Source organism: Rhinolophus sinicus, linkage group LG02 (genome assembly GCF_036562045.2).
Source record: "Rhinolophus sinicus isolate RSC01 linkage group LG02, ASM3656204v1, whole genome shotgun sequence".
In the NCBI taxonomy this organism is placed as follows: domain Eukaryota; kingdom Metazoa; phylum Chordata; class Mammalia; order Chiroptera; family Rhinolophidae; genus Rhinolophus; species Rhinolophus sinicus.
In genome coordinates, this window is record NC_133752.1 from 36,950,299 (window position 1) to 36,973,759 (window position 23,461).

Here is a 23,461-nt window from a genome sequence, read left to right on the forward strand (position 1 = left end):
ATGTATCTCTTAGCTATGTGTTTCAGTTTGAAAAACTTAGATGATACGTAAGGATAGTATTGCTACTGTTAGTTGAAGATTCCCAAGAGAAGGTAACACAGTTTCTGGGTTATAGTTTGGCTTCATCTTCCTGAAATTTCTAGTAGAGCCCCCCCTTGGGGAAACCAGTGGGCAAGATCATGAATATTTTCTGGGAAACATAGGGCTCTGGTGGAGCCACACAGAAAACCTTCAGCTTGGAGGGTGGTTTGGGGGAATGAGCCTCTCGTTTTAAGAATAGGTCAAAGCTGAACTCTTCTAGTGTGAAATTCTTAGCTGTTCCAGGGAACAGCGCACAAAGGAGAGAAAAGGAGCTCAGTTAGCACATGGTTAAGCTAAGCTAAGTAGAGATAAAAGTTAGGGCCAGACACACCATGGCAATCGGCGTTTTTCTTTTCTTTCTTTTCTTTTTTTTAAAGGGGGTAGAATAATAGGCATCTTGCCATGAATGTAGCTTGAATCACATTGCTCCGATCTGGACTGTTGCTCTGTATATCTAGTTCACACCTGTCTTTCTTGGATCTCCGTTTATGCGCTCCTGATGCTCCCTCATCTGACTTCTGTGTTGCACCTCTCAATTTTCTGTGTCCCTTTTCTTCCTCTTACTTGTTTTTTTTTGTTCGCTTTGGTGGATCACATCTCCAGTAGTTTTTTGAGAAGAATTATTTCATAAAAGTTGAAGATTTTTGAGACCTTACATTTTAAAGAATATCATATGTTTGTTGTTTGGCTGGGTGTAGAAATCTTTAGAATTTTAAAATCATTGTTGCACGGCCGTCTTCTATTATATGTGTTGATAAGTCAGAAATTATTCTGATGGCTGTTTTTGTTCTTTAATGTGACCAGTTCCCTTCCCCCTCCCCAGAAATCTGTAGACTGCTTCCTTGTCCCCATTTCACAATGACATTCTTTAGTATGACTATTTTCATTCATTGTTCTGGGTGCTCATTGGAATTTTTTAATATGGCAACAACTCATATCTATCACTTCTGACATAGTTGTTATTTTCCCCTCTCTCCCTTTTTTTTTTCCTTTTTGAAACAGTTATTCAGGTAGTGGGTCTCCTGGACTGATTTTCTGACTTACAAAAAAAAATTAAAATTAAATCTTGCTCTAATTTTCTGTCTCTTTTTGCTTTATTTTATGGGAAATTTCATTTATTTTCCAACCTTTTCTGCCTGATAATTTTAATTTCCAGATGTTCTCTCTCTCACTCGCTTTTTTCTAAATATTCACTTTTATAGCTTCCAGTAATTCTGTGCGTACGAAATCTTAACTTACCATTTTGAGGATATATATAGGTACATATTTTAAAAGTTTTTTTTTTTTTGCTGCCTGTTTCCTCCAAGTTGCTTATTTTCTTTTCAGTTTTGAACCCATATGGCAGCAATCCTAGTGACTTGGAGTAGGGAGAGGGACATGAGGTTTCTAGTTATATCCCAAACAGCTCTCACAGAATTTAATTTACCCTCTTCCTTCCTTCACTCCCAGTTCTGAAGGTGTTGCCAGCTCCTGAGACTTTAAGGATCTGACTTGGTACCAGATCCTGCTTGCCCAGTAATTGACCAGTTACTGCTTGCCCTCCATCTACTTTCCAGCTCTTTTTTTCCTGCTCTCCCCATAGTTGTGTGCTAAAAAAAATCACTTTACTATAGCTTTAGTAGAATTTTGAGAGGGGACAAAATTGGAATTATTTATTCAAACATTTGAGTGCCTAACCCAACTCTCTCTGGACTTAAAGCAACTGAGTTATTGAATAGAAAAGAAATAAAGAAGTAAGTAACACTTACCCTGATATTTTAGAAGTAACTTATTGATGCATTCTGAGTATAGAATACAGTGTTACGGTTTTTCTAGGCAAAAAGTACCAGGAATAATAAACCTACCAGGCAGTTTACAGCATTCATGTACTCAAGTACCAGTACCTTCAAATGCCCGGGAATTACAAATCTAACAAGTAATTTGCAGGATTCATAAATAAAAGCTATACAACTCCACTGAGGAATACAGTGAATGACTTTAATAAATGAAGGATCACGGTTTATTTTCGAAAAATTTAATACTGGAAAGAAGTTAATTTTTCTCAAATACTTAAATTCAGTACAAACATTTTGAATCAAAATGCCAAAATCTCTACAGGATTTTGCAAATTTTGCAAGTGGGAACTACACTTTATGCTGGGGTCCCCTAACTGGCCTTGGGGCTACTTTTGTATAGCCTACTAGGTAAGAATGGTTTTTATATTTCAAAGGATTGTAAACCAAAACAAAGAATAAAAAGGATCACAAGCCTAGAATAATTACTCTCTGGCCCTTTATAGAAAAAGTTTGCAAGCTCGTCCTTTATAAAATGATCGTGAAGGTTAATTGAAAGAATAAACAAATGAGAATTGGCAGTAACTTTCTGAAAAGAAGGAGATAAGGGAGTGGGGAACTTGCTCTACAACAAGAAAAAAATTAGGGCCGGCCCGGTGGCTCAGGCTGTTAGAGCTCCATGCTCCTAACTCCGAAGGCTGCCGGTTCGATTCCCACATAGGCCATTGGGCTCTCAACCACAAGGTTGCCAGTTCAATTCCTGGAGTCCCACAAGGGATGGTGGGCTGCGCCCCCTGTAACTAGCAAGGCAACTGGACCTGGAGCTGAGCTGCACCCTCCACAACTAAGACTGAAAGGATAACAACTTGAAGCTGAACGGCACCCTCCACAACTAAGATTGAAAGGACAACAACTTGACGTGGAAAAAAGTCCTGGAAGTACACACTGTTCCCCAATCAAGTCCTGTTCCCCTTCCCCAATAAAAATCTTTAAAAAAAGAAAAAAAATTACTGGACAAAGGTAACTTTCAAAAATGTGATATTGGTGCAAGTGGGGAATGACAGATCAGTGGAACAGACGAGCAGTCCAGAAGTACGAAGTGTGATCAAACACTACAGTGAATGTTTAAAAAAAAAAATATTACAGTAAAAGTCACACTGCCATTAATCCGCCTCAAAATACTCCCCCTTGCTTCGAACACACTTAACCTATCGTTCTTGCCACTTTCTGAAGCAGTTCTGGAAGTCCTCTTTTGTGAGTGTCTTTAATTGCGCTGTCATGGCTGCCTGGATGTCCTTAATTGATTCAAAACCTTTCATGATCATTTTGACTTTGGAGAGGAGCCAGAAATCACATGGTGCCAGATCTGGTGAATAAGGTACATGAGGACATATTGGAATGTTTTTATTTGACAGAAATTTCCATACCAGCAGTGATGTGTAACACGGAGCCTTTCCATTGTGATCAAAAAGATACGGTGAATGCTGCAGCTAATGCCATCCCATGGAAAGGTGGGATCTTCAGTACACAAAGCGGCTTGTCGAACCTTCGTCACAGTGTGTGACAAGTTTCAACTTGTTTGGTGCAGTCAGTTGGGGGTGAGTTACGGTTGAGAGAAGGTGAGTTTTAAAGTGTGCCATAAGTCATCCTCCATCATGATAATGCTCCGTCTCACACGTGGCTTCTGGTATATGGCAATTTCTGTCACATAAAAATATTGGGGTGTGTCCTCATCCACCTTATTCACCGGATCTGGCACCCTGCGACTTCTGGTTCTTCCCCAAAGTCAAAATGATTCAGGACATCAAGGCAGCCATGATAGTGCAACTAAAAACATGAAAGAAGGCTTCCAGAACTGTTTCAGAAAAGTGGCAAGAATGATGGAATAAGTGTGCGAAGCGAGGGGAAGTATTTTGAGAGATTAATGGCAATGTGTCTTTCACTGTAATAATTTTTTTAATTTAAATTTTCACCATTTTGTTTGTGCCTTGTAGACTTAAGTATATATTTGAGCTTCAGTATAATTTGGTTATAACAAATTTGAAACATTTAAGTTGGTATGAGGAAAATAAAAATCAGTAATTCCAACAACTAGGTGTTTAGTATTTTGGCTTACTTGTTTGTGCATTCTTTTTTCTCACCATATCCCTCTCTGTGCCTTTTTTCTTTTCCTTTTAAATAGACCTTGTTTTTTAAAGTAGTTTTAGGTTCACTACAGATTTGAGCAGCAGGTGCAGAGGGTTTCAGTATACCTCACGCCTCCCATGTGCACAGCTTCTCCACTGTCAGTATCCCACACTGGAGAGGTGCATGTGTTACATTGGGGGAACCTACATTGACACTTCATTATCACCCCAAGTCCATAGGTTACATTAGGATTAACTCTTGTACATTCTATGGGTTTGGACAAGTGTATATGGCATATATTTACCACTGTAGTATCATATACAGAGTAGTTTCGCTGCCTGAAAATCCTGTTCTCTGCCTAGTCATCCCTCTTAACCTCTGGCAACCTCTCATCTCTTTACTGTCACCATAAGTGTGTCATTTCCAAGATGTCATACAGTTGGAATCATATAGTTTGTAGCCTTTTCAGATAGGCCTCTTTCACTTAGTAATACGTGTTTAAGGTTCCCTGTGTCTTCACAGCTTGATAGCGCATTTCTTTTTAGTGCGGGATATTCCATTGGCTGGACTACAGTTTATTTAGGACTTCTTACATTAAAAATAAAGGATCTCTCTCCCCAGAAAAGTAAAGTGCTCACTGCTTATAATTTATGTAACCTGCTTTCCCCCACATTTACATTAGCATTTTAAAATAACTTTCCAAACATCACTTTTAGTGCCATCATGAACACCATGGTTTATGTTACCATTTGGTTGTGTCTTTTGATACAGATATTGTCTCTACTTTCATTTACTACTATACAATATATGAAACACTGTCCTGACAGTTTCTTTGAAGAAATCCCTGAGAAGTGTAATTACTGGCCCAAAGAATGTAGATCTTTTTATACTTGGAAGCTTGATCATTACTTAAGCTCAGTCAGTGGAAGGATCTAATCTACTGTAAACCTGGGGACATTGGAAACTGACTATATCCTGTTTTTCTAACTTTTTAAAGAAATAATAGGTTGATTTCGTTTGAAAGATGATTTAAATACTTGTCGTATAAAAGGACAAATTCAATTTTTCTTATTCAAACTGTAGTTTACATTGAAATTTTAACCGTTAACTTTTAACATTGTAGGACTTTTAAAAAACTAATAGAATTTAGAATGATTTAACTGATTATTTAACTGACATGTAAAGATTTATTTTTTAAAACTAACATTAATATCATTACATTTCACTTAGGCTTTTCAAAATTTTGAAAGGAATAAACTTAGAAGCAGTAGTTAAATTTGTTAAAATGTTTGCCTTTCAGATCGTAATTATAAACCTTATTAAAGAATAACTGAAATAGAAATTACCACGTTACTGGAACCGGTATAATTTTGTGCACTGTAAATGCTTGTCCTGGCGTCATTTTAGTATATTTTGAAGTACTTTTAACTTTTGTATAATGTTGAACTTACATAAGCCTTTCTTTTTTCCCCCAAAAATTTATTTATTTTTTATAAGCCTTTCCATAGTTATTTTTAAATGTGAGTCTTCTGGTAGCCTTTGGTTTAAGTAGCATTGACATTTAAGTTTTTTTAATTAGCCTTGTTATTCTAGATCACATGTTTATTTATGTCTCTATTACCACACTTTACTTTCTAGATTTGTAATTTTGTCCTAAGCTACGTAAGATGTGCAGAGTAATTTGGTTGACAGATATTAGTGCTACCTTAAGAATTAGTTTATTTTAAATGTAGCAAGATGCTTATAAGTCTTTCTAGTATTTAAGAGTTAAGGATATGTGCATCCAAGTTTTAAAATTCTGTACTAGAAGGTCAGAAGTTCAAGTGTGGTCTGTAGGGATTTTTTTATATTGTTAAAATGTAGTTAAGGATAACTTGCTGTCTCTTCAGAAATGTAAATTTTTAGCTGTGGTGCAACAAACTTAATCAACTCTGTTCACTTAAGAATCTGGTGCTACTCATTAATTTTAGTCAGTTAATTGGGTTATTGTTATTTAAGTAGATTGAACAGCTATTAAAAAGTACTGCCTTTTGAATCAGAATTGATATATGGGGGTCTCACAGTCCTTTGCATGAAAACATTCTCCATCTGAGCAGTACATTAAATTTAAAGTCTTTATATTTTGCTAAATCTCCATTACGTTGTTTTTCTACTTCAACTTTTTAGTTTAGATCACCATCTTAATCTTTGTTACAGACAAGGAAGAAGACGTGCAGAATCCACAGCCACACTTTCTTGATGAGTGATGTCAGATTAGTTGGTATTCCTTTACTATAGATACATATTTGAAAACTAAAAACCAAGACAATTGATTTAATTATTTGTGCTAATTTTCAGTGTTCACACTAAATTTTTCATTCCTTACAAGGCACGTGGTGAGAATCTACTTGTTCTTGTGTACTACTTAATTCATTATACTCATTTACATATAGGAGGCCGCTGGGGGAAATTCATCTTTTGCTGAAAAGAGACCTGGGAACTGAATGTTTGGAAACTAAAAGGAAGAGTAAAATATGAAGTCTGTTTATGTATCTTGTATTAAATAATTATCTCCTCAGAATTGGTTATTTGTATCCATAAGAGAGAGGCTTTCATTTTACACTTACTTGTGTTTCTGAGACATTTGACCACATAGGCATTTAGTATGCGTCTTGCATACTACTCACTGTAATTAATCTTGGCATTCACTTGCTGTTATCTTAGTGGGATTGTGTGTGTGTGTGTGTTGGGGGAGGTGGAGGGGTACCCTTCACACCTTTTTTCCAGTCGATATTGGCAGTGGTGTGTACTGTAAGATGGCGAAGGTGCTGAGCCTGAGGCTGGGGTGCAGTTGAGTAGTACGTGCTGTGGGGTTATGCTGGCGGGAAAGAGGACCTGGAGAACAGCATACAAGCATCCAAGTCTGGGTACTTTTGAGAGTGAAGAGGGTGCTAGTAATAATAATGCTGAAGCAACAAACAAGTAAAACTAGGACATAAGGTAGCCCTAGCCACAAACACTGACGGTCTTGGATTTGAATCTCCAAGGGCTTAGATTTGAAGAGTGGAGAGAATAGTAGTTTCACAGTATTGTGAAGATTGAATGTATTGAGATAATATGTTGAAATAATGTATATAAAAATATATAGCACCTTGCTTGATAGTTTGTAAATGTTGCCTATCGAGTACAAATTCAGTTTGGGGGGATGTGTGAGCGCTAGTGTTACCACTTTAAAAAATCGTAAAGCCATCATCCTTTTCTTACTTTGCTTATCCTTATTATTTTATATCTTTATTTAATGTATGTGGTGCTTTCCGTAACTGAAATGTTGGATTAGTAACCTGTAGAGATAATTGCATCTGTCTTTTTGCAGCATTTACATTTCTATTTAGACTACAAATGGTCTTTCCAATTCAGTTGAAACAGTAGTGAAGCAAGGAAGGAGGAGTAAAAGGAAGTGCTGTTGGAGGTGGATTACCAATAGTATTGTTATCCATTATTTAGTGCTGTGACTTTGAACTTGCCCAAAATTATGCAACTATGAATGGCAGAGCTGGGATTCCAGCCTGGCTAGCATGGCTCCAGAGTATGTGATCTAAACCACTGCTTTGTATACTCTGGTAAAAAACTAGTTTGTTTTTAAGCAATTTCCAATATAGTGTTTTTGTAAAATGTTAAAAATAGGATAAAGATGAAAATTGCGTACAAAATATAAACTTGAATTTGGTGTTTGTTTTGATAGACATAAAAGTACTGTCAAATTGCTGGAAAATTTTCCAAATGTTTACTTTCTGTTTCTATACTTAACCTGACTGTAGGCTATAACGTGTAGAATTCTGTGGACCACACTTTGAGTCACTGCTTCAAACCATTGTTAGTGTCAGGAAAACAATTGATTTTTGCATACTTCAAATTAAGGCTTAAGTGATGTCCTCACTTGGGGAAAAAGTCCTGGGAATTTTTCGAAGTAAATCTTTTTTTAGTGAAGTAATGGAGGACAAAAGTTGGGTGTCATGAAGGAAAGACTCATTATTATTTATAAAAGAGATAGTTTGTGTTTTTGGGTTGAGAAATACTGAATATTAATAACCATGGAAAAGCACACCATGGTTTTGGAATTTAAGCTGTGTAAATTTGACATAGTGAGAAGCAAGAATCTAAACTTTAGTCAGATTAGGAAAAAACCCACCGAAATGTTGCTAGATTTGGGAAATATCTAGCTTTATAATATTAGGAGTGTCTCACAACCTTAATATTATGCCTGATACATGTGTTGATTTTTGCAATGTATACAAAGTTGAGATTCTTTACAACTAGTTGTTTAGACTCGTCCCACCCTTGCTCAGCTTTTTTTCTTCCTCAGCTTTCTGTTGTTAACAGCTACTGAATCCCGAGACCACTAAATTGTAATGTTGCACATTTTTTATTTGAATCTCATAAACTCAGCAAATCCAAAACCAGGTTTAATATTTTGCATTTAAACTAGTTGTTTTTTGTTTCCTTATTTGTCATCTGTATTTAATCACTTTGACCTGTCAGTTAATGGCCTCCATTGCTCACAAGCTGAAAAGTACTTTTAGCCCGACCTTTGAGGCCTTTCACAATCTCACCCCAGCCTGCCATCCTAGCTCTGTCTGATTTCAGGTACCCTTTCAGTCTCACTGGTGCCTTACCACCTTCTAGATAAACACGCCACCATCTCAAGGCTTTACATCTTCTAGTCTACCCACCTGAAATGTGTTCTACAGTGGTTTTTCAAGTGCATTAAAAATGTGTTTAATTAATTTGACAATAGCCATATCTGTCAAATTAGCATTTCCTGCTTTGGGTAATTTTTTAACCTAGAAATACTGGTAAAACGTGGATATTTCAGATGCAATTTTCAATGAAATTTCGTGGATATTTCAGATGTAATTTCCAGTGAAATTTTCTTATGGGGGAGATCACCAAGCTGAGAGAAGAGAGGGATGTTGTGTGACTTGGCTGTAAGAATTTTGTTTTAAACTGAATGTAAATTTAAAACTATTTTTACTGTGTGCTCTATAGGAAGTAACTATAAAAATAACAATTTTGTAAAATATAATTTTTAGTTCCCATACAGATTATATCATTATTCCCTTTACATTTTTTTGACAGTCTTACATAATTGAAAAATGTGTGATTAAGTCAGGTTTTGTTTTAACATATTCCATAAAAACACCAGGGAAAATTTTGTGGAGTTGGTGATATAAGTATCACATAGTCCTCCTTTTAGTGGTGATCCTGTTGATCCTGTCTCATATACCTCATTAGTTAATAACCTTACAAAGACTTTTAAGAGGAGATACAATTTCAAAATAATTTTATGTGAAGTTCAATTTATATTTAAATACTTAGTGAATTAAAGACATAATGAAAAAAATTGAAGATTTGTTATAGTTAATTGAGGTTTATGCTTAACTGAGGACTAACCTGAAAGCATTTTTGTTATGGTTCTTTTAAAAATAAAGTATTTTTATTTTTATATATATTTGGCCCATAATTATAAATCACGTTTTGATTGAAGAACTTACTACAACATGACCATCATTCTGCACATCATTTCTCATTGTATATGTTACCATAGATTCAAAAGGTATAGGAACTGGACTTTTCCCCATAGAATGGACCACCCCCATAGAATTAGCCTGGAAGTTTTAAATAACATTCTAAATGGATATTGTTGGGTGTTTGTTTGTTTTTTCCATCTAAGTTGAAAATAACAAAAAGCATCCTGATTATTTAAATTGAAGTTAGGAGGTTTTCTAACAACAAAATAATAAGTTGAAAGAAATGAATAGAAAATGACTTGGTAATGAGGCATGCCTCCACAGTCTCAAACAATTTTTTTTCCTTTGCAGTAATTTACAACTTAATTACAAAATCCAGAAACGTACAGGGTGAATGGTGTTGGGTTTAAATTTTTGCTGATTAAGAATGAATTGTTGAAATAAATCTGGTCATAGCAAAATGAGACCTAAATGAGAAATTTGTACTGAGAAAATACACCCTCATTATATGCTTTTTAATATTAATGTGTTCATAAGCAATTTCCATCAGGAATTGATTTCTAAATCTTATTTGATTTGGTCTCCGTGCCATGTGAATGAGTATTTTCATAGAGTATATGAGTATTTTGTATCCTCGTAAACAGTTGGCTAATAAAACAGTTTTGCTTTAGGAGGAGAGTTTGAGAAATTTGTGTAAGTTAAAAAATTTGAACACAAGACCATTAAACTGTAGATAGTAACTTAAAAGGCTAAAAGAAACATCAACACTATGCTTATTTAAAAGATTTGAAAAGATTTCAAATACTGAAAAAATAATTGTGGTTAATAAACATTTTTTTCAGTGTTTTAGAACATTGTCTTAAAATGTAAAATGTTTATTTAAAATATTAAAAGTAAAGACTGAAAGATTTTAAATCAGTATACTTATCAATTGATACATCCACATGTATTTACTTAAAGATGAGCAGCTATTTTTATTTGAGTTACAGGAAAAACTCAAAATTATATATTATCAAAACGTCAATTAAATTAGGATTTTTTTTTTAAAGTAAACTTTTAATTCTAGGAACTTATTATATAATTTCCCCCCTGAGATTATTACCTGCTTTTTTAGTTCCTTTGTGTCCAGAGACCTTTTTGATACCATCTAAGTCTTCCGTCATTCTTCCAATGGTGAAAAGTCGAGTAACAGAAAAGACAGGAAAATACTAAGAGTTAGAGGGTAACATTTTGGACCCCATGAAACTTGTAATTACTTAGGCTGTATGTAGTTCATTGTTGTTGTTTTTTTAATATACTGCTGAGGTAATAGGAATAAGTAAATGTGAAGTTTTGGCTTGTAATGAGGATTTTGAACTTACGAATAAATTTTTTTTGCCTTTTTATTTTTTCCTTAGATAAGAGAATTTACAGTACTTAACTTTGGGAGGAAGAATGTGTTTTAATCACACACCCAACCTCACAAAATCATATATGCCCAACCCTTTGGTAGGATCATTGTTATTATATTAAAAAACTCCATAGTCATCATTATTGCTCCTTTAAACTATTAATAGCCGTTTATCTATTTACCCAATACTTAACCAGTGTTTTTCATTCTTTTTTGTACTTCCATGCTCCCTTCTGGGATTCCCCCCCCCCCCCAGCCTAAAGACTTTCCTTTGGTGTTCCTCTTTTTTTGGACTTCCTGGTAGGTGGTGGTGGGACGTGTGGGGGGGGGGGGGAGCAGCAGTGTCTGTGTGAATCTCTTTATTTCTCCATTTCTGAAGGATTTTTTTTTTTTCCTAAGCACCAAATTCTATGTTGACAGTTTTTTCTTTCAGCACCAAGATGTCATTTTGTTGTCTTATGACTTGCATAGTTACTGTTGAGAAGTTAGCTGTTATTCTTACTGTACCTGTGAATGTAATGTGTATGTGTTTTTTTCCTTTCCTGACTGCTTTTAATATTATCTCTTCATCTTTAGTTTTCAGTAGAGTCAGATGTGCTCAGGTGTTGTTCTGTTTGTATTTACACTATTTTGAGTTCCCTGAGCTCTTTAAATCCGTGACTTGGAATTTCTGATGAGATTTGGTTAAGTTTTGGTTATTATTTCTTTCTGTCTTGCTTCTGTCCTGTTCTCTTCTCCTCTTTTTGTCCTTGAACTTTATAATCATCTTCCACCTGTTTCTTACTATTCCCCCTTCTGTGTTTGTTTGAATATTTTTTATTGGCCCATCTTTGAATTCAATCCTACAATCTGTTGAGTTCAGTCTGTTGTAACTCATTCAATGAGCTCTTAATTTTGGATTATAGTTGGAAGTTCCATAATATCTATTTGATTCTTTTTAAAAATAGATTTCAAGTTCCTTTTCAAATGCTTTCATTTTTGTTTTCATCTCTTTATACTATCTTTTCTTCTGTTTTACCTTAGTAATCATAGTTATTAAGTCTTTGCCAGTTCTGTTATCTGGATATCTGAGTATCTTTCAATGAACAATTGAATCTCTTGAATATTAGTTACTTTAAACAAATTTTTTGAATATTTAGGAATGTTTGTTTGCTGGGTATTGTAGATAATATTCATAGAGGCTCAGGATTGTTTTAATCACCCTCTGAAGAGTGTAGAGTTTGGTTCTTGAAGGCATTTATAGGCAGATTCCTTTGATCTCCTGTCAGGGATTGATTTTAGGATTTATTAGGCAGATGTATTTCACCTTATTCCTAGGGTATGAAATTCCTAGAATTTCATTTGAAAATTGAAGGTTTCCACCCACGCACTCTGGCTGGGTCTGAACTCAGTCTTCCTAATCATGTTCAGCCTCTGAAGTCTTGACTCAACTCTTCTCTGCTAGGCACCCCCAGAGTTGCACTATGAACATCCCATTTTAGGAGTCAGCCAAGGACCTATAAGGGATTTTTTTACAGAGATTTTTGAGGCTCTCTCCACTGCAGCTCACTTTTTACACTGTCCCACAAAGCCCCCCTACCTTGTCAAGCTCTAACTGTCCCTTATTTTCTCTATTCATTGAGAGTGTCTCTGGAGACCATCATTAATTTTAAGACAGCTCCCTGTTATGAGTGACTTTATAAGCTAGCAGAAAGTAGTTTCTGGACATGTCATGTTGGCAAGAAAAATGTACTTTGTAAAATAAGTACTTACTGCTTATCTGCTGAGATCTTTTAGATCATACACCTCTGATTACACAATCTTGTTGATGTAAACAAAATATCTATTTAGCTGGTTCAATTTAAATCTGATGCCTAAACTCTTGTTTCAGTACCACCGTGCCCCGCCTCACCCACCCCGCCACTTATATCAGCTTTTGTTTCAGCTTCTGGTGACTTTCCTTGGCTCTCTGTTGACACCAATTTTATAATAGGATGAAGAGCTACATTGAGCTACGTGGAGAATGTCTGTTATACCCAGGCTCCTTTCTTTTCTGATATTAGATGACAATATTAATTATGTCTAACCTAGAAGAAGATTTAAGTTCAAACCAATGTCCAGCTTTTTTGCATAGGGCCAATTGGAAATGACAGAAGTTGCTGAACTTTTAAGTTACCATATGTCATAATAGTATGGCATGAAGGCAAGGACCTTAATGTGTAGAATTGGCTTGACACTTTATAAAATGTTTTTTCTTATTGTAGTACAGTTTATATATATATATATATATATATATATATATATATATATATATATATATATATATATATGAGTTTATTTGGGCCAAACTGATGACATATGCTGGACAGCAAGATCTCAAATGCTCCTGTATTGTACTTACTATACTCTTCATGGTCTCTAATAATCTTTCTGCTGTTAAAACTTGTAAATGGAAGGTAGCTATATATAGTATTGTTATTACCGTGTTTCCCTGAAAATAAGACCTAGCTGGACAATCAGCTCTAATGTGTCTTTTGGAGCAAAAATTAATATAAGACCCAGTCTTATAATATATACAATATAATAATAACATAAATTACTGTATAATACAATGTGAGACTGGGTCTTATATTAATTTTTGCTCCAAAACACGCATTAGAGATAATTGTCCAGCTAGGTCTTATTTTCGGGCAAACACAGTATGTTTTAAATTTGAGAAACCCTTTGCTGTTAACGAAGGTATGCTAGAATGGGGAGTCGGGCTTTTCTTAAAGGTTGGTACGTGGTCTATTGTGTGAAATGCTTCTGTTGTAATTTCTTCTCCTTAAAATGTTGGCACTATTGGTTTAAGTTTAGAGTATTGCTGTCATAAATGTGTTAAGAAATTTTAAATAATGTTTATTATTTTCCACTAGGAAACCACCCCTACTCCTAATCCCCCGCCTACAGAAGAAGAGAAAACAGAGTCTAATCAGGAGGTTGCTAACCCGGAACACTATATTAAACATCCTTTACAGAACAGGTAAGCTTTCTGAAGCATATGTTTATTGACATAGGCAACAAGGTAAATGGTAAACAAGACAGGTTTGGAGGAAAAGGTTAGATGAGAGTAATTTTAGATATGTCAGGTTGAGGATTCCATTTTCACTTGGATGACCCATGTCTAACAAGCATTTTTATATGTGAGTCTTGAACTCAGAAAGGAGAACTGGTGGAGATAATTGGTTTGAAATTCATCAGTAATTGGTGATAGTAATTGAAACCACATTAATAAATGAGTTCTTTTAAGAAGTGAACTTGACCCAGGACAGAGGCTTGGGATATCAGCATATAGGGAATTTTTTTTTTTTTTTTTTTGAGGGAGAATGCCCATGAAGGATATAGACATATGAACTACATAAATTGTATGTCACAGAAGGTCAAATATGCATTGAATTGAATGATTTAAAAAAGTCCTTGCTAACATAGGAGAAAGTTTAATAGCGTGTATATAATGGAAAAAAGATTGGAGTAGTTTCAAGGGTGAATAGAAAGTATACAAAAATATATAGAGCAAGAATAGGCAACTTGAAGTTGGACTATAAAGGAGAAAAGAGAGAGCTAGGAGATTTGGACTCTGGAGGTTTCCCCAATTTCACGCTACCCCTTCCCAGTATGTTTGTAATTCTACTTAATTGCCTTTCTGGTTTATATAATGAAAATTAACGTGAATTCATTGAGAGTTGATGGTGGGAAGAAAATGGCAACACGTAAACATTGTATTATAATCTGGAGGAAAGTAAATTCGAATTGACTTCTGAAGGTATTTAAGTATTTCAATTTCTTTCATTCCCCCATTCCCACCTTTTACTCTATTTACTTTAAAGATTCCATAAGCCTGTCTATAGTTTAGTTTCATGTATCTGAAAAGTATATTTTCCCTTTATAACCTGGATATTTTTAATCTATTCTTCATTATCATAGACCTACTGAAATAATAGTCCAAACGTGTCTTACGTCATTTTTTCATAGGAGATCTATGGTTTAGTATATCCTTTAGTGAGGAAAGTATCAGTTCTTTAGCCATTGGGGATTGTCAGCGAGTGAGTGAGGGATCAAAGGTCTAATACTCCATAAAGGGTAAAATCCTTCCTCAGGAAAACACTGTACCAAAGGTATTAAGTGGAACAATTGATTAGTGGGAATTTCATATAGTTCAACCTAACCAATAACAACAAAATCCTTAGTATTTTTTCATCTTTTCAGTGGTATCTTTAAAAAGCTACCTTTGTATGCCTTCTGGCTGTATGTGAACACAGTTCTTAGTGTTGCTGTTATCGTAGGAAGAAGTAATAAAGGCAGGTACTCCTCATAGCTTGAGTGAAATCTTGAGATTTCTGAAAAGTGTCCCCATCAGAAAACAAACTGATTAAATCCTTAAATGAAGTCTCTGAGGATTTCAATTTCTCTATAATTTCTCTATTCTTCTGCTTTTTAAAAAAGATTTTTCTTTAAAAATATAGCTAACATACAACATTATATCAGTTTCAGGGGTACACCATAGTTATTCAAAATTCATATACCTAAAGAAGTGATCACTGTGATAAGACCAGCAACCATTTGACACCGTACCATGCTATCACAATATTATTGACTGTATTCCCCATGCTGACATTACATCTCCTTGGAAAATTGGATCTCTTACTGCCCTTCACCTTCCCCCCTTTTAATTTTTCAATTACAGTTGACATTCAATATAATTTTATATTAATTTTAAGTTGCACAGTATAGTGGTTAGACATTTGTATAATTTAAGAGGTGATCCCCCTGACTAGTCTGGTACCCACCTTGCACTATACATAGTTAGTACCGTATTATTGACTATATTCTCTGTGTTTTAACTTTACATCCCCATCACTATTTTGTAACTACCAACTTGTACTTAATCCCTTCCCCTTTTTCACCCACCCACGCAGCCCTCCTCCCATCTGACAACCATCAAAATGTTTTATTTCTGTGAGTTTATTTCTATTTTGTTTGTTTATTTTGTTCTTTAGATTCCACTTATAAACAGAATCACATTTCACATTGCATTTGTCTTTCTCTATCTGACACTGAGCACAATACCCTCCAAGTCCATCCGTGCTGCCACAGATGACAAGAACCCATTCCCTTCCATGGCTGAGCAATATTCCACTGTATACATGTACCACCTCTTTTTCCATTTTTCCATTGACAAACATGCAGGCTGCCTCCACGTCTTGGCCATTGTAAACAATGCTGCAATAAACATAATGGATGCACACATCCTCTTGAAGTAGTGTTTTGGGTTTCTTCAGATAAATACCCAGAAGTGGGATTATTGGGTCCTTCTTTTGTCTCTTGTTATAGCTTTTGTTTTAAAGTCTATTTTGTCAGGTGTAAGTATTGCTACTCCAGCTTTTTTTTTTTTCCATCCCTTTACTTTTGGTCTGTGTGGACTTTTTGATCTGAAGTGAGTCCTTTGTAGGCAGCATACATAAGGGTCTTGTTTTCTTATCCATTCAGCCACCCTATCTTTTGATTGGAGCATTTAATCCATTCACATTTAAACTGTTGATCATACACAGTTATTGTCATTTTATTCATATTTTTTATCTTTTTTTTTTTTTCCATGTTAAGTCTCTCCAAAATTCCTTGTGATTCTGGTTTGGTGGTGATGAACTCCTTTAGCTTTTCCTTGTCTGGGAAGCTCTTTATTTCTCCTTTGATTCTAAATGATAACCTTGCTGGGTGGAGTAATCTTGGCTGTAGGTCCTTGCTTTTTATCACTTTGAATATTTCGTGCTAGTCCCTTCTGGCCTGCAAAGTTTCTGTGAGAAATCAGCTGACAGTCTTATGGGAGCTCCCTTGTAGGCAACTAACTGCTTTTCTCTTCCTGTTTTTAAGATTCTTTGTCTTTAACGTTTGGCACTTTAATTATGAGGTATTTTGGTTTTGGCTTCATTGGGTTCATCTTATTTGGGACTCTTTGTGCTCCCTAGGCTTGTATGTATATTTCATTTTCCAGGTTAAGGAAGTTTTTGGTCATTATTTCTTCAAATAGGTTTTAAATTCTTTGCTGTCTCTCTTCTCCTTCTGATACAAATGTAGGGATGTTTGATGTTGTCCCAGAGACCTCTTAAACTCTCCTCTTGTTTTTTGGATTCTTTTCTCTTTTTGCTGTTCCAAGTGGATATTTTCTGCTACCTTGTCTTCCAAATCACTGATTCGATCCTCTGCTTCATCTAGTTTGCTGGTGATTCCTCCTACTACGTTCTTCATTTCAGTTATTGTATTCTTCACTTGTGACTGCTTTTCTTTTATGGTTTCTATGTCCTTTTTTATGCTTACTGTCTCTTTGTTGAAGTTCTCACTAAATTCCTTGAGTATCCTTATAACCATTGTTTTGAACTCTGTCTCTGGTTGGTTGCTTGCCTCGAGTTTATTTAGTTCTTTTTCTGGAGTTTTCTCCTCTTCTTTAATTTGGGACATATTCCTTTGTTTCCTCATTTTGGATGCCTCTGTTTGTTTCTATGTATTAAGTAGATCTGCTCCGTCTCCCAGTCTTAGTGGTGGCCTTATGCAGTGAGGCAACAGTTTTCCTGGTCACCTGTGCCAGGTGTTCCAGGAGTATCCCTTGTGTGGGTTGTGTGCTCTCCTGTTGTAGTTGAGCCGTTTTTGCTGTTGGCACATCAGTGGGTGGGATTGACCCTGAGGCTGTGGGGTTTGGTTACATCACAGCTTATGGGCCGCTATGCAGGGGGTTTATTCCATAGAGTGGGATTTACCCCAGCAGGCTCTGGTGCCTGTTGAGATTGCCCTTTATGTGTGCCTCTTGTGGGGCTAAATGGGTGGTGCTCTGCTGTGATGTGAAGCCAGCCTCCAAGTATGTTGGTTCAAGGCCTCTAGGGAGGGGCTCCAGTGCAATCCAAGGTCAGCCACTGCCTGTGACTGGCCAGGGACTACCTGGTAGGAACTACAAAACAATCCATGGTTGGTCCCTGTGCCGAACTTGGAGACGCCTGGGAGAGGCCATGCTTTGAACTGAGGGCAGCTACTATCAGTACCAGGCCTGGGGTAGCTCTGTAAAAAGCCAGGACACGTCCAGGTTTGCTGTCAGTGGTTGGCTCCCATAAGCTTCAGCCACTGATAAAGCCTTCTGTGTTAAACAGAGTTGGGTGGGGTGGGGTCCCATTGAGTCACCAGGGTGGAGCAAGCAGAGCTCACCAGACCAACTCAGATTCTAAGATTTGGCCATGGCGTTGGGGGGAGGGCTCAACACAGAAAAGATGGCACCTGCCTGCTGGCTGCATGGGAGAAAAATCCCACAATTCAAGGGAACTATCCCTTGAATTCTCACCCTGAAGCCACACAGCTCAGTCTTTCCTTGTATATCTCTGATGCCCCTGGAGTCACTGTCCCTCTGCCTGTGAGCAAGTGAGTCTGTGCATGGACCCTTTAAGAGGACATCTGGGTTTCCCACAGCCTTCTCTCCTGCTGAGATGATCAGACTCCCCATTGTTATTCACAGGCAGATGTAGAGGCCCCTCTTCCCAGCACCAGCACTCTGGGCTGGGAAGCCTGGTGTGATGCTAGGATCCCTCACTCCTCTGGGGGGAACCTCTGTGGTGGAGATAGTCCTCTCAGTTTTCAAATGCCACATAGAGGTTTCCAGCTGGCTTGTTTCACGTCTGCACCCCTCCTACCAGTTTTGATGTGGCTTCTTTATATCCTTAGTTATAATCTTCTGTTTAGCTAGACTTCAGTTGGTTCTCCAGGTTGGTTGTTGTTTATTTTAGTTGTAATTTTAACGTGTTCAGGAGACGAGGCAAGCACAGTGTTGGTATACTGTGCCGTCTTAGATCTACCAATTCTACTTCTAGAAGTTATAAATATCATTTGGAAAAATATTCTGAGATGGTTTATGGTTCAGATTTTGGTAGTTTTCTCACTTTTCAAAAATACTGCAAAATTTATTTTGCATTCTTGAAAATAGCCTCTAATAATTATAAGAATGATTAAATTAGCTGAGTACAAGTATATAAAGGAAAAGTTCTGTGCTTTTCTCAGATATTCTCTTCCCCATTTTCTTTGCTCCTCGAGTGGTCAGTGTTAAATTTGATTTGTATTCTTCTAAAACTTTTTAATGTGCATATATATACTTTTTTTTATACCATGGCCATACTATTAACTCTGTATGTACAGATTTTGCATTATTATTGTAAACTACTGCCTTGTAGTAAATTAATATAAAGTCATGTATTTTACCAGGCTTCACATTAAATAGGTATAATGATCTTTTTTTTCTATTTACAAATCAGTGCTATAATGTATGTTTTGTACCCAATATATAGGGTAAGTTACTGCCAAATTATCGTTCTTGACCAGCTTGGACTTTTAACAATTTGAGAGTTTCTAGTTTTTACATCCTTGCCAACACTCAGTCTTTCTAATTATTGCCAATTCGATTGGTCCTAGTCTGATTTGAGAAAACTATTATTGTTTTAAATTTACATTTCTTTCATTGAAGTTTCAAAACAATTTCATATTGAAATTGAGCATTTGTGTTTTTAAACAAACTGTGGACAGTCTGCTTAGTTCTTAAGTCTATTTTGTTTCTCTTGGGTTATCCTTGGAGTTTATTTCCAAGCATTGTATATTATGGATGCTAACCTATCCAAGAGGGGAATTAGGTTGAAAAGGAGTTATCAAAATCGTTTGTTTTTTAACATTGTGTATGGACTTATTTTTTAGAGGCTTTTTATTTTCATGTAGTCAAATATCACCTTTCCTTCATGGCTTCTGAGTTTCATGTCAGTTTTAGGAGAACCCACACAATTATCCTAACAGCTGCATAGTAGTCTCTTGCATTAATATATTTGGTTTCCTTTAAATCAGCAGTTCTCAAATTTTTTGGACTTATGACTGATTTATACTCTTAAAAATTATGGAGGATTCCACAGAGCTTTGGTTATGAAGATTTTTACCTATTTTCATTTCTTAGAAGATAAATCTGAGAAAACTAAAATTATATATTCAGTTAAAGTATCCATTACATGTTAAATGGGTTTATGAAAAAGTGTTATTCAAAATAAAATATAGTGGGAAGAAGAGCATTTTTGTATTTTTGTGAATCTCTTCAAGTGACTTAGAAATTGGCTAGATTCTCATAGCTGCTTCTGCATCCAGGCTCTGGAAATAAGTTGTTTCAAAGTATAAGAAAATATGACCTCACACAGTTACTTGGTTGGAAAAGGGAGGAAAACTTTTAAGTCTTTCAAAATAACTATGGATATTTTCCGTTGATACTAGATTTGTTACAGGTTAGTTGCAATGTGGAGCCTGAAACCATATCCAAGAACTTTTCCTGCTTTGTTACATTAGAATCCATTGGTCTATCTTGCAACTGAAATTGACTTTTTTTTTTTTTTTTACCAATAACACAATTTTGCAATATACTGGTCATTTGGAAACTATTGGTTCAATGAGTTATGTAGATCTCCCAAATACTTGACATTTTTTATTATACAGTGTAAAAACAATAACATTTATTAATGTCACTTCTAAACTCATCAGAAATGTCTTTACATTTTCATAAGTTGTCAGGCTCTCAGTGACACATGCAAGGCTTTCCAAAATTCTGATTTTCTCCTGAAAGCTCAAATTTTAACCAACAGGCTCACGCTGTTCATTTTTCAAGAAATAACAATAGTTTATCAGCTGGCCATTCTTTCAAGTAAAAATGGTATTTCATGAAAAAAGTGGCCGGTTCGCTTCAAAATGGAATTGCCTAAGAATTGTATTTTGGTATGCAGTGGATGTATTTTTTGTACAGAATATGAAAAACGTATGTACACAGATTGAAAGCAATGGTTTTTACTGCTTCATCAATGGGATTCTTAACTGAAACTGACGTTACTGTGCTAGTTGGTAATAATAAAGGCTACAGTGGATATTTGTACAATTTGGTTCCACTGTATCCTTCTTGCTAAAGCACCATCATTACTTTTGCACCATTAATGTAAATGTCAACACAATGGAAAATAAAATGGTTTGACATTATTAGGAAAATAGATTTTACTCATCAGAGCTGCTGAAAGGTGTCTTGGGGTCCTCTAGTGGTCTGCAAACTACACTCTGAGAACTGCTGATTTGGAAATCCCTGTTGAGAGTCACTTTAAGATGTTTGCAAATTTTCCAAAATTAAGACCATTCTTGTACATTTTTGCTTAGTCTTCTAGTTATTTTCTTGGCATAAATGTTTTTGTGTTTAATGGCTGAATGAAGTAAAGAAAAAGACTGAACTAATTTTATTTTTTAAATTGAAGTGTGGTTGACATATTATATAACATTAGTATATTAGTTTCAGGTGTACCAACCACATAATGATTTGGTATTTTGTATGTATTCTGAAATGATCAAAACAGTAAGTCTAGCTAGCATTTATCACCAAACATAGTTACAAAATTTTTTTTCCTGTGATGAGAACTTTTAAGATGTTATCTTCCCAACTTTATAACTGAAGTTTGTACCTTTTGACCTTCTCCACTGCCCCCTCCCACAACCACTAATCTGTTCTCTATGAACTTTCTCTCTTTTTTAAGATTCCACATGTGATATTGTACAGTATTTGTCTGACTTACTTTACTTAGCATAATGCCCTGGGATCGATACATGTTGTTGCAAATGGCAAGATTTTCTTTTTTATAGCTGGATAATATTTGTGTGTGTTTAATAGATTTTCTGCCTTTGCCTTTTATATTATTTTCTTTTATAGTAGATTGACAAATAAAAATTATCAAGTAGATGATAAGATATATCTCATTTTTCTGTCTGAGATTATTAAGCATTAGTTATAGAGTTAATGAACTACATCCATTTGGAAACTTTGTCTTCGGACAACATTTTTATCGATACGAAAGTGAAATTTCCTTTTGAATTACTTTTGGTATAATAATTCAGAGAATATAATTCTACTGAAGGTGAATCATCTTGGGATGATAACATTTAAGTGTGACTTTGATGTGACATGAGTTTATCTTCAAGGTATTAGAGTAAAACTTTTTAAAACAGAAGTATATACAGATATACAGAAGCTTACACACCTGTTGTAGAACATCTGTGGTAGCATTACTCAATAAATTGCTTTATTTTGTTATTTTCCCATTTGTGTGTGAGTAGTCACATTTAATAATTTTTCCCTTTCTAGTACTCCCATTTCTTCCTCTCGGCTTATATTCTTTGGTTTCTCTGAAAACTTACCTTTGCTGTTCCCCATTTTCCTTTCAGGTTGTAAGTGTTTTTGCTGTGTTTTTCTTAAGTACCTGTGCTTGACTGTTGTAGCAGTTAGCACACTGTAATTATCCCTCTACTAAATTTCTGTAGGTTCCCCTGAGGGATGAGCCTCCAATGAGTCTCTGGAGAATCTTATTTATTAGGCTCAAAATACATATCTATTTTAAATGAAAGAAATAGAGAACACTACTTATTTTCTGCCACTTGACTAACAACTACCATTTAAAATTTTTTACTTATTTACTTTTAATTTTGGTAAAATACACAAAACATGAAATTTACCATTTTAACTTTTAAGTGCTCAGTTCAGTAAAGTGCATCCACATGGTTGTGCAATCAGTCTCTGGAACTCCTTTCATCTTGCAAAACAAAACTCTACCTGTTAAACAACTCCCCATTCCCCTTCCCTCACGCCCCTGGCAACCACCATTCTGCTTTCTGTCTATGAATTTGAGGACTCTAGGTACCTCATACAAGAGGAATCATAGTATTTGTCTTTTTGGACTTGTTTATTTCACTTAACAAAATGTCCTCAATGTTCATCCATGTTTAGCAAGTGTCGGAATTTCCTTCCTTTTTAATGCTGATTAATGTTAGTTACACTGTATGTTTCCACCACATTTTGTTTATTATTCATCTGTCAATGAACACTTGTGTTGCTTCCCCTTTTTGGCTATTGTGAAGAATGCTGCAATGAACGTGGATGTAATATTGCCATTTTTTCATATTGACTTTTTATTTTTAGATGGGCACTCTGGTTTTTTAAAAATGATAAAAGCAAAACTTGGCAAGCAAACCTTCGGCTGATCTCTAAGTTTGATACTGTTGAAGACTTTTGGGCGTAAGTAACCATTCATTTTAGGATGTTTGTTGTTTTATTAGTGTGTAATTTTTCATTTTACCTCACATTTACAAAATGAAAATAAAGATGAAAAGTTAATATTCGTCTATAAAATTACCTTTTTGTTTGTCCCTCTCCTCAACAACTGTTTGAATTGGTGATTATTCCTCATCAGTTTTAGAAAGCTTCAGAACTGTCATCCTTTAACCCTCCATGTTCTCTGTTCCTTGTCCTGAGATATTCTTCGCTTGAGAACCCTTTATTGCCCCTAGAACTTTTGACAACTTCTTGGAGCTTGTCACCTTTCTTGGTTGCCTAGATACATTTGCCCTATAATGGGATATTCCAGAGCTTTGTTAGGTCTTCATTTCTGCAAATTATTTTCAGTATTAACATCTGGGATTTCTTGTTACAGAAATTCTGAGATTTCAAAGGCTGAAGGGTTTGTCAAAGATGACAGTTTCTATAG

The 23,461-nt window shown here is 35.5% G+C and overlaps 1 protein-coding gene across 1 annotated transcript in view; it reads left to right on the plus strand.

Annotated features, from left to right (window-relative positions):
* Positions 1-23,461, plus strand: part of EIF4E (eukaryotic translation initiation factor 4E) — a 38,625-nt gene that overhangs the window by 7,601 nt on the left and 7,563 nt on the right. Inside the window, exons 2-3 of the mRNA XM_019741140.2 lie at positions 13,772-13,878; positions 22,897-22,992. Of these exons, the coding sequence (XP_019596699.1) occupies positions 13,772-13,878; positions 22,897-22,992 (203 nt within the window). The remainder of the gene's footprint in view (positions 1-13,771; positions 13,879-22,896; positions 22,993-23,461) is intronic.